A 12,871-nucleotide genomic window follows, 5' to 3' on the forward strand; every position below is an offset into this window, starting at 1 on the left:
ATTTCAGGGTATTCATTCATTTTACTGCAGTGCAAATCTGCCATGTCTGCAGTTTGTGAAGTAGAACTGATCCTACATGTTTTGAAGACATAGGTCCTCTGGTAATACTAGTCATGTTCTATAAGCTGAATTTAAAAAATCTGGTTTTCAGGACAGTTTTGAGTATTTTAGCTTTCATGTTTGCTTCACAAAAACAGGAATCAGCCAATTGTACAAAATAATTTAACTCCAGCAAATGTCATCATGGCAGTGTTTTCGTTGTCGGGTAATGCTTGTTCTTAAACAAATTCCACACCAGTCAAATGGTTCACAGTTCAGGGCCGCCCTCAGGGAAACTCCTCTCCTAGTCGTGTGTAATCCCATCAGAATTAACTGAGAACAAGATGGTACAACGTCATGATGACTACCTCAATCACAACAACAAAAGGCCTCAATCAGGGTTAAGTAGCAGTAATGTCTGTCTTTGTAATTGGCATCACCTAAAAACAACATGAGGCGTTCTGCCATAGCCTGAAGGCACGGAGTCCTGTTACACCTTGTTTTCACAGCGCGTTGGGACCCCTAAGGCACGGCTTAAACGGGGAGGTGTTTAAAAAATTGCAGACTGAAAAGAAAATCCGTTGTGTATTATTATCGCGGCGATCGCGGTGAAAAACACTGGGCTTTAAATTGCAAATTCCATGTATCCAAAAATGAATTTGCATGCAGTAAAACAGCAAGAGGGTCGCAGGTTTGAATCTGGCTTGGGGCTCTACTGTGTGGAGTTTGCATGTTCTCCCCATGTTTGCGTCGGTTTTCTCTGGGTTCTCTAGTTTCCTCCTACATTCCAAAGACATACAGGTTAGGTTAATTGTTGACTCTAAATGTCACAAAGGTGTGAATGTGTCAACTGTGATAGTCTGGTGACCTGTCCAGGGTGTATCCCGCCTTGACCCAATGTCTCCCCCCCCAAGCCTGAATAGGATAAGCGGTCACAGATAAAGTCATTATAATGTACACTCTACTCACCAAATATTTACTCACCAGTCTACGTTTTGAACAGTTTTACGTTTTTATACACAAATTATTTCCGGTCACTTCCACTTTTCTATTTTTTCCCCCCAATCTGTGAAAGATACCATCAATGAAAAACAAAACTTCCTGCACAGATGTTTCACATCAAAAGCCCTCCAGTGGCTGAATGGGTATAATTAATTCCTTTCCTGGCAGACCTTTAATGTGAAAAAATTAGCAGGATGTTTTGGGTTTCCTTGACAGTAGCTTAACAGCGATCGAAAATAATAAATTGATAAGTGAATGAAATGAGTATTTCTGTTAAAAAAGATGAGTACAATAAGTGAGTATGGCATGACTGAATTAAGACTGTCGAAAAATTGACATTTTGCTGAATGTCTATTCATTCTGACAGCATATCCTTTGGACTTTAAACATTGGTTACTCTTGGGATATTGGCATCACATTTGGTATAAAAAGACGCACCCATTTCCCCCTTGTCATCTAGTCCCAGTGGTCCTCTCAGGTAGAGATAATGATCTGCTCTCACTGAGCTTTGGCCTTTAACCCTGGTGGTCTCTGCTCCCAGGTCATCCCAGGTTTACTGGACCGTACAGCCAAAGAATCCTAATAGCAACCGGGGATCAACCCAAGGGAGCTCCAATGCACTATACTCTCTGTCTCTGTCCCTCTGTAGTTCGCGCACACACACACACACACACACACACACACACACACACTGCTCTGGGTTAGAGGTTATTCAGTGTAGCTGTTTTTGGTTTATTTTTATATTTTCCAAATGTGAAATTTTAGCATATGTAACTGGAGATAATTAGTATGCCTTTGTCTATGATTAGAGCTCTCCTCCTCCTTCAATCAAGACAATAATGTCTCCTACTCAGCCGTTGTAATCACAGTAATTAATGAAGATCGGCTGTGTTGTCCTAATGAGACTTCCCTCAAGCCATCGGACCATTTATGGCAGGAAATGGTGGATTCGTGCATTCTTTGTCTGACACATAAAAACACATTCATTGTTGTGTAAACCCTGCTTTGGTCTCACTGGATAGAGAGGGCCATTAATGAACATACAGTTCTCGGGGGCAAAAGCCACAGACAGTGTAGAAGGTTTCAATTACTGGTGGATTACAGGAACTGTAAAATGGTACAGTTGCATCCCATGCTGCGTTGCAGGCATTAGTCAGGGACTGTATTACACCCTTAACATTTGTGTGTCTTGTTCTACTTTATTTCAGTACTCTCACAACTTGACCAGCTTTAAGAAAAAGTGTTATCATTCACTGTATTTGTTTCACTGTATTTTTTATTTATTTTTTATTAATTGTGACCATTTCTCCCTTTGCACTCACAGGTACCCACCACCTCTTCCCCACGTTTCATACGCCCATCCCGATCGACATGAGACACCATGAGGGGCGATACCATTATGAGCCACACCCACTCCACGCCATGCATGGGTAAGTATTAGGGCTGTCAGTCGATTGAAATATTTAATCGCATGATTGGCTAATCGTGAGTAATCGCAAATTAATCACACATTTGTTTATCTGTTCCAAATGTACCTTAAAGGAATCAACATGGGAGTGGACAAATATGCGGATTTATGCAAATGTATGTATATATTTCTTATTGTAAATCAATTAACAACACAAAACAATGACAGATATTGTCCAAAAACCCAAACTGCAGCACAACAGGAAACAACAGCTGTCAGTGTGTCAGTGTGCTGACTTGACTATGACTTGCCCCAAACTGCATGTGATTATCATAAAGTGAGCATGTCTGTAAAGGGGAGACTCATCGGTACCCATAGAACCCATTTTCATTCACATATCTGGAGGTCAGAGGTTAAGGGGACCCCTGTGAAAATGATCATAAGATTTTTTCCTCACCAAAATTTGTTTGAATTTGGAGCGTTATTTAACCTCCTTCGTGACAAGCTAAGGCATGTTGGCACCAATGGATTCCTTAGGTTTTCTAGTTTCATATGATACCAGTATCGTCACTCTAGCTTTAAAACTGAGCCTGCTACAACCTCCGAAAGTTCAATTGTGTTAATGCGTTAAAGAAATTAGTGGCGTTAAAGCGATTTTGCGTTTACGCATTATTATCGCATTAACTTTGACAGCCCTAGTGAGTATCATTAGAAATCATTAGTCGTTGTGAAATAAATAATCATGGTGACATCCACAGTGTTTCTTCCTTAATAAACAGTGGCCCACCCTTGGGCCGGTCATTGCACCCATGTGAATACTTGAATTTGTATATAGAGGTAAATAATGGTGGCTCAATATGACTTGTGAAGGTCAGTTGTCACTTTTCATTGCTTTCTCTCTCTCTGAGAATTGCACTACTACTCCTTCCTATCTGTCAGCACTAGAACTGGAACTACAAGCTGCCCCCCTTCCTGAGCATTCATTGACAGAGCCAAGTTCAAATACACCAAAGCCAGACAAGATACACAGAGCAAGAGGGAGACAGAGATGGAAGAGACACGCCACATTAGCCCAATACAATAGAGTGTTGACACTTCCTCCTCTATCGCCTCCTAAAATTACATGTTGTGGGACTTCTAGTAGTCTCTAGTAGAACAGATCGGCTGGAAGAAAGCCCAGTAGGAAGACAACGTTGCATGTTGGTCAGTAAAACTGGCAGCATAGTAAAATGTTATTGGCTAACAAAGTAGAAGTATGTCAAACTCAATCATATGTTTATATATTTCATGTCTAAAAAGCATTCGATTTTAAACCATGAACTCACAGTATATTGGTGAGGATAAATAGGCTGGCAGTCCAGTTGTGTGCTTGGATGAAACTTGTATCCTAACCTGACCTACAAAGAAACACTAATTTATTTTCTGACTTCATTAATGTGGCATTACCATAAGTCTGGCCTTCCTAACATCGCCAGGCCTTCTTACGCTTATCTAAAATATTGGAATCCAGGAAGGGAACCCAGGAGTAAGATCAATAGTGGTTTTGTGAGAACTGTGCTGTTACATTTAAATTCAGCGAGATCAGGTGATACACGGCGAAGGCAGAGCTATTCATCACCTGCAAAGCGAGGGGGAAAGGAGGAGGGAAACAGTTTGGCTGCGCACCCGGTTTTGTTTTGATTAATGTGATGTGACTCTGACAGAGTGCTCCCACTAATTCATCAAGACCTTGATCGAGCTGTCTTTTCCCCCCAGCATGCGCCAAATTCACCTAATTATCGCGCGTTGTCCCCGGTGAAATAGAGCAGGGTGTTGGCGCAGGGTGCTTGGTGGCAGCATTTTGTCAGTGGCTTTCTACTGTGTGTCAGGATCCTACTTCCTGTCCTGAAGTATCGTGCTAACTCCATATGGAGCGCCCTTCATCACTGTTTGCATGTAACATAATGAGGGCTGCAGGTCACGATGTCACAGCTGTCATAATGCAGATCCTGCGGTACGCACTGCTTTGTTACCTGCTTTGCTCCCTGGCTGACAGTGCATGGGAATAGACTGGGGATTAATGGGACTCAGTAGGCCAATGCACACAACATGCATGTGTACAGCAGCTTTGAGCCAACTTTTGTTGCATGTCATTTCATTTTATGTTTCAACATATGCTGTTTAATTAATCTGAAATACAAAAGGTTTGATTTGTTTGGCGTTAGAGGTGTTTATAGAGTAGTTTTGTACTCCTGTAACGTTGTCCGAGTCATGTTGGACAGTTTAACGAAAAGGATCAAAGTTGATGCAGCAGAACCAGAGATATTATCTTTTTTATTTTATGCAATATTGGTCCTTCAGACTGTTAGTAGACTTTGCTTTAAAGGTCCCATATTGTAAAAAGTGAGATTTTCATGTATTTTATGCTATAAAGCAGGAGAACGGATAAGAAATACACATAGCCCGTATTCAGAAAAGATGCGTTTTGAAACAAGCCGACAGGATTTCTGTCCATTTGTGATGTCACAAATTAACAATATTTAGACCATTACACGGTTTTAAACATAAACATTCTAAATGTGTCCCAGTTTATTTCCTGTTGCAGTGGATGTGAATAACATCAGCTGACAGGAAGTAAACATGGACCCAAACTGTTGCCTAGCAACGCAATTCCGTTGCAATTCCGTTGAAATGAGGTAAAACGGAGCGTTTCAGACAGAGGGTGACAGACAGACAGAATGAGGAAAATAAAGTTTTTTTTTAACATTACATTATGTAAATATGTTCTAGTAGAAACCCAAAATACAAGTATGAACCTGAAAATGAGTACAATATGGGACCTTTAATTGAGGTGCTTGTTCAATTGTCTCAAGCCCTTTCAGTCTGCTGTGGATAAAATAATCTGCTGGGCAATATGATCAAATTTATACGCATTACGGAGGGTTAGAGTGTTGGTACATAAAGCCCTCTGGGACACGTTAGGAAGAGCCTCCCGTGGGAGGACAGTAGAACTTGGATTTACAGTAGAGACGGCACTTATATGTATGCAGTTTGCTGCATATTTTGGAGTCGGGCATCTTCTGTGCGAAACCCACAAGCCAGGAAAGCCACCGTGCCAGCATGTTTGACCGGATAATTAGCATCCGAAATCCAGCCTTCCGTTCCCAGAACCTCAACGACAACGCAACAGATGAGAAAAACAGATCCCCCGCTCATTCCACAGCCCGTATTTATGCTTTTTGGGAAGCAGTCGGGGGGCAAATTGCAGCACTGAAAAGTTGAAATATGCCCAAGGTTTTTGTGTGGCAGAGCTGCGGCCTACACCGCCCCTGTACACAAACAGATGTGGTCCCGCTCACCAGGCAATCAACCCTGTTTCAAGGCCCACAGCCCCACAGCACGGAATGTGTTGATTAAATACAGTTCACAGATCAGCCATTTGGGTTGATGTTGTTTTTTCCCTTCATTGTTATGGTTTGGTTAACATGGAAAGAGGAGTGGAGGGGCAGATTTTTTGAGTTTGACGATTGGTTGTCAGTGGTTTTGACAGACATGTTGTTATCTTGTGTTGTTGCTTGTTGGCTTCAGCTCCCGGCTCATCGTCACGGCTAATGTTTGAATTTGGATGCTCCCCTGAGTTACAGCCAGGAATGTGCTGCTGAACAGACAAGGGACCCATCAATCAGAAGACTGGCAAGTTGCAAATCAATAGCCTGAAATTTCCACGGTTTAATCACACGGTCTCAGCGTCATCTTCTCGCACTCAAAAAAAGACTAAATGGTATGTGACAGCGACGGAGCCGAATAATGGATAATTACCCTCTGTATAATCCCGTCTCATTTAAGTACATTATCCCATCGCCTGACATAGTTCTACTGGGGCCCCTCCTTTGTACACAGTCCTCTCTTCTTCGGGGAGTACAGTATCAAGTTGTGTCCAAATCCTCAGCATCCTGATCAGGGCCCCAAAAACAACTAAGGCAGGATCTTAGCGTGTCCCCTGTGGGCCAGCGTGGTGATTTATCTTGATCGCCTTGGCTGCCCAGAAGTACAGAAGGGAGTGTGTCACATCATAATTCATCCCACCCCGAGCCAGTAGGGAAAATGCCAGAGAGGCAAATTCTAACTTGTTGGTCAGCCAGGAGGGCAGAGAGGAGAGGCAGGCAGACAGACAGAAAGGGAACTTGAAGTTGGGAGTGTGGCTTTAACGCCTCAATTTGAAAACAGGTTACACGGGCAGCATCTTGTGGCAGGGAAAATGGATCATTTTCATCGCTTACAGAAAGACCCATTCAAACTTCTTCCTCGATGAGACGAACTAGTTGGTATGAAGTGTCGCCCAACTCCGTCTTCTTCACATGGCCACGCTCCACTGTGCGTGCACTCACTCATAGGGTTACTCATATACTCAACAAGCTGCACCATGTCCAAATCACTTTTTCTCACAGCAGAGCTTTAACAATGGAACAACAGAGAGCATGTAATCACACAGTACAGAACACAGAGACAAATAGCAATTACCATAGTTGAAAGCATGTCATCTCCTGACTCACACTGGCTTCCTATCCCTCTATCTATCCCTGTTCCTCCTCATCCTTACAAGGACAAACTCCTGGCCGCAAGAACCGCATGCGAGCACCATTTCTCAGTGTGTTTCCAGCAGGACGTATAGGCTACAGCCACCCATAGTGTTCAGATATGATGGAACTTTCTTTTAAATGGCAGCCGCTAATTAAGACACAGGGCTCTCTCCCAAGGCTCTGAGGCCCTTCAAAGAGCGTCCCATTCAACCTCTGTGACTGAAGCCTCTGGAAAACACACAGACTTCAAGTAACATCTTGTCAGGAAAAAGGGTGGATCGACAAGGCTTCAATAATGGTACCTGCCAGACGGGACTATTATTTGCAGCCTCTTGACAGGCAACAGCAGTAAATTTCACCTTATTATCAAGGCCTCATACACACTCTTGGTCCTCGTTGAGTGATTTACTGCAGCTAGAGTGATGCGCGTCGACACGCTGGTTCGCTACCGGCCAAGACGCAAATAGCTATTGTCTGCGGATGCAGGTTTGAAGTGAAATGTTGCTAAATGGTTTTGGTGGGTGGAGCAAGGTGAGAGGCGTGTTGATTATAATGGATATGAAATTAGTTTCTTTTCAAAGCAAGTTCACACTTGAAGTTCTGATTAGATTTTCCTTTCAGCAAACACATGAAGCACGCTGAGGATGTTCAGATCTTAATATAGGGTGCCTGTGTAGCCAAGTACTGATTCCTCTGTGCCATAGAGCTCCATTGTTATCAATGAGCCACTGCTCTGAGTGACGTGTTCCCTCATTACCATGAATACACACACTGTAGTTTTGACCCACATACACTGTCCTGCTGTCTGAAATACTCACTAGAGCACCAAATGTGGATTAAATCAAAAATACATTATACATTTGTGGCCAGTAAAGAATCACATCTTCAGTAGGAACCAATGGGCTTGAGGCTCAGACAGCGTAGAGAAGGACTAACACATTGTTGCAGGGCTGTCACAATAACCGCAATATTGCAATACCGTGCTATTGACAAGCCAACCGCAGGGGATGGCAAGCAACCGCTGCAACCGCTATGTTAACCGAGCGTCTATTCTGCGCTGAGCGCTGCACGTATGGCGTTTTTTTCTGGCCGCCGACAGTCGAAAAATTTTCAACTTTGGGTAAAGCGCTGTGCCCGTCGCCGTCACTTTTTACCCAGCTGTCCAATCATAATGGAGGAGGGGCGGGACAAATACCACAAAAGACCAACTGTCACATCCTACATGTAGGCTACAAGTGCTGAACAACAACAATGGAGGAGGAATGAACCCACACAGACCCCAGCGGGTTCGTCCTCTCTCCCTATGTGCGTCATCCTTCCCCTCCCTTCCAATCCGGAGCAAGTGCTCTATACCTCTTGCAGACATTTTTACTTCTGTGGATATTCCGTATCGTAGCAACCAGACACAACCAAAGCGTCTCAGCTGAAATAACACTGCGCCTCGTTGCCCTTCTGTGTTCTATTGAACTAGTTTTAAAAAGCAACAATATACGTAATAATAGCCTTACAATAAAGCTTATTTATATAGCACGAAAATCTGGATAAATGAAGTAATTTGCAAAAATAAATAAAATAAATGGCAATAAAATATTGCATATGTTGAACCAATCATTGTCACCACAGGGGAAATTCCTTCACCGTGACAGCCATACATTGTTGGTTTGGGTCTGGTAGTGACATTTGTTGACAGTAAGACAATTATGCAATATTGCCAAAAATATGACTATACAAAATATTTTAACCATACACTCATGAAACTGATTTCTGGTACCTATTGCGATCCATTATTTAATCAGCACCAATCAGAGATGGAGGTAAAGATGAAATATGTCAAACAGGTTCCTGTATTACATTAGGCAGGCATTTCTAATATTCCATCCATTCAGGAAACATATTAGGCTTTATTGCATTATAGCTTTAGGCTTTAGCTAAATGTTGGGAATCCCAGTGTGTGATTACTCTGATGACCTTTGAGTCACCCAGTCTGATAAGAAAGAGAGCCAGCAACGGTGCCAGCTTACCCAGGTAGTCCTTCAGTGGAGCGGCCGAGCACTAATCTGAGGCGGCACTGCCAAGCTCTCTCTGTATGCTGCTTCGAGGGCGGACTGAGGGAAGCGTGTTTTTGTGTATGGAGCGTCTGTTTCTTCTCACTTCTCCCCTCCCGCCCAGAACAGAGGGCTCTTTATGGTTGTTTGTAGAGGAAGACTGGGCCTGACGGCAGAAAGTTGGCCCTCAGACAAGGCCAGCAGTCTGCAGGCGCTTACTGGAAATGGAGCGAGGGCCGAGGCTCTGGGTTGGTTGGCTCGGCCTGAGCTGGGCAGGGCCGGGCCGGGTGCAGGTTGGCGTCCGCACAGAGGCAGTGAATGGGAGACTGAGCGGGGGAAACTCTGAAGGGATGATGAGGGGGGGGATTCTGCCAAGCATGCTTGCTAGGTCTCAGGCCCACCTTTCATAGCCACAGCCAGTAACTACAACCTGCACCAGTCACACTCATTTCATCACAGTCAAATGATTTGACACCCCTGACTGGCTTTTATTCACATGTATGCTGGATTATTAAAGCTTCTTCTGAATGATGATTTACTATTTACTGACCTTAGGGCCTCTATTTTCTGTATTAGTCTTGCTGGGCACACCGATGCAAAACTGTGGGTGTTGTGTAGTCCCTCAGAAGGTCATAGACTAATCACCATATTTAATTGAATACCATTAATGAATCATGTTACCAGCTACAGCTACACCCCTTTCATAAGCATGCAGTTGTTGCTGCCAAGAATCAAAACCACACATATAAACACTCATGTGTTCACCGCAGCCATCAGGCTGCTTAACTGTCAGCTTAAGCAGCATTTGCTCTGAGGCCCTCATAAAGACTAAAGCTATTCTGTTATTTTTTATTACATTGTATTGATGTATGCAACCGTCACTGTGGTCATATTTTCTGCAAAAGACTAGCTCCAGATGCAACACGTTCTCACTCCCAACATGTCAAATACCGACGCTTGAACAGTAGCCCTACGCTTCAAACTATGATGCTCTATCTACCCTATAGTGTCAGTTCTGGGCATGTCAGGGACGGCGTGTCAGTTTCTGCTCGTTACATGCACGGTGTCTTTTTAAAATAAACTTCTGCGTTCACAGGAAACGTACAGTTTCTGCTTGTTAGTCTCTTTTCAATATACACTTCCAACTTTATAGGTTTACTTACGCAACAAAACTACTTGGTTAGGCTGCTTATGAAAAGGTTGTGTACAGTGGTTTGGGTTAAAATAACTAGATGTGTTATGTAAATAGGTCATTTACTGTCACGCTTCTCTTTCTCCTCTCGTTTTTTTCTCTCTTCTCTCTCTCCTCTCTGATCGCTGCGTGCCACCCATGGGTGGAGCAGCAAGACGGAACTTGGCAGTCCAGCTAGCTTGTTGCTCTCGCTACCAATATCAGCTGCTCTGATTCAACAATGTTGAGCCGAAAAAAAATACTATAGCAGGGGCAAAAAAATTAATGAATGAAAAGTGATGAATAAAAGGTCAAATTAAAAGTAGGCCTAAAAATGCTGTCTCAGTGTACTTATTATTTTTTTATTTTTCATTCTTTAAAAGTCACCAGAATGCAGAAAACAAAGTCTCTGAAACTCTCGGAACCCCCAGACCCCCCACTTTGGTTTTGAAATCCTCCCTTTTTTTTGAGGCGTCAAGGTTGGCAAGTATGAGTCCTGTGTTTGTTTGACCCGTCCAACCTCCACTCCCACCCACCCTACGCAGTCTTCCTCACTCTTTATACTATGCCAGGTGCTCTGACCGTAATGTAATGATGCGGATGGGTTTACATTGGAGCTGGACGCTAAAGGGTGCCTCGGTGTGTAGGTATTTGGGAGTGAGAATGGGTTGCTAGATCATGAGACAGAGTGAAGTGGAGCGAGTAGTGTGTAATCTTTGACACATTCCAACAGGGCCAGCATAAAAACTAAATTCAAAACGTGAAGTAAGGATAAACATGGGAGCAAAATGACCAAAGCATATTCACATTTTGAATACAAATGTTTAGAGCTGCATTGATTAATCAATTAGTTGTAAAACATTGAATTAATTGCCAACTATTTGAGTATGTTTCAAGAAAAAAAGGTCAAAATTCCCTGATTCCAGCTCCTTAAATGTGAATATTTTCTGGTTTCTTTACTCCTCTATGACGTTAAACTGAATATCTTTGAGTTGTGGACAAAACAAGACATTTAAGGAAGTCATCGTGGACATTTTTCATTTTCTGACATTTTATATACCAAACAACTATTCGATTAATCGTCAATGAGAATAATCGTTAGTTGCAGCCGTACAAATGTTGAGCCGACAGTGAAGAGACCTCAAACATGGGTTCCATTTTGAAAGCAGGCTACGATGCCTAACATTTGACTCATGTGTTACTCAGGCCCATTGTGTAAGGCCCTCCTCTACACCACTGACAGCATCACAGTGAGTCATTAGTTCTCTCCCACCCTCAACCCTTTCTTACATTCCTCCTTTTGTCTTAAGAGAGATTGATCGATGACTTCTAGTTACCATACTCCCATGACGATGAAATACTTGTTTTATGTCTCCTTGCCACAGACAGTTGTCATGAAGACAATGGCTTATGGGTCCTAGGTTTCTCTTGTGAACTTGACTTCATGCAAACTCACTCTTTTCAAATATCAGTTGTAGTTAGTGCTAACATTTGTGGTCTTCTGGGTCTGCTTTCTTTCTCCTGGATGTAGTTAACTTGTAGCCACATTGTAACCACCATGGATGTATTAAGAGAACTGGATACAGCGTTGGAGGCGGGGCCCTGTTCAGTACTATGAAAGTTGCTCAGTGGCGCATGAAGCCAAAATAGCTTGACTTCCGACTGGAAAAGTACCCGGATCTTCCGGCGATCTTACACATCCATTGGGCCCATAGAACAGGCGCAGTAGCGTCCGCTCTATCACATGGCTCGGTCACGGGGTCACAGCCGTCACGCTGTCGTTGTAGCTTACTAACTCCGCCTCCCAGCCCTCACTCCAGTCTCGATCTGGGTCTCATTCACATGATCGAAGGAAGGAAAATAACTCTGAATTCAGCTATTAGTGAGTTTTACAACTTTTAGGACCTAATGATTTTAAAAAAAGGACTATTAAAGTGACGTTCAGACGTCTCTTTCCCGATGTAAGTCTATGGGAAAAAGTATTTTTGGGCCCAATGGCATCACGTGACGGACACAGAAGTTGCAGTACCGTCATTTGGCCACTACGAAAATTGGCATCAACGACCGGCGGGGGCTTCCTGGGGGTTTGGTTACCACCCTGCCAACCAGAGAGCAGTTTCAACTAAAAGTGAATTTGAAACCCTTCAACAGTGTTGATTGACAATTCTTCTATTAGTCATCGTTCCTCTCACTTAAGAGTCTTTCTGAGGGCTGGATGTCTACCAGGTGTTCTTACCACACACTGAGGGAGGGCCGGGCCTCTTATCAGAGCTGGAGCACACTAGGCTGACATAAGTACTAGTGCCCAATCAAAGGGGTTGTGCCACAGCCAGCGGCCAGCAGACATTTTAATCTAGAGTTCAGCCCCTTGGGGCTATTGAGAATTACAACACCCACTCGTCTGTGTTTCTGCAAGCAGAGCCAATTACCTGTCAGAGATGACACATTTACTGGATAGCCTGTGTATGTGACCGGCAGGGCTGCCGGAGAACTTCTGACTTTTCTTGCCAAAGGTGGCTATAGGCGGCTACTGAAGGATCTGAGCATCCTGTTGCACTCTCTTATCATGTAATACCTGATGTGATAGACCCTGCAGTGTTGCCCACCCAAACAGAGACAGAGAATCTGCTTCCTTGTAGCCTCGCAG

The 12,871-nt window shown here is 43.4% G+C and overlaps 1 protein-coding gene across 2 annotated transcripts in view; it reads left to right on the top strand.

The window, feature by feature from the left end:
• Positions 1-12,871, top strand: part of gli2a (GLI family zinc finger 2a) — a 94,953-nt gene that overhangs the window by 52,661 nt on the left and 29,421 nt on the right. Inside the window, exons 3-4 of one of the 2 annotated variants that reach the window (XM_074658229.1) lie at positions 2,366-2,471; positions 2,584-2,625. In XM_074658229.1, the coding sequence (XP_074514330.1) occupies positions 2,366-2,471; positions 2,584-2,625 (148 nt within the window). The remainder of the gene's footprint in view (positions 1-2,365; positions 2,472-2,583; positions 2,626-12,871) is intronic. The other variant, XM_074658230.1, reaches the window with a different exon arrangement.

This window comes from Sebastes fasciatus, chromosome 14 (genome assembly GCF_043250625.1).
Source record: "Sebastes fasciatus isolate fSebFas1 chromosome 14, fSebFas1.pri, whole genome shotgun sequence".
Taxonomy (NCBI): domain Eukaryota; kingdom Metazoa; phylum Chordata; class Actinopteri; order Perciformes; family Sebastidae; genus Sebastes; species Sebastes fasciatus.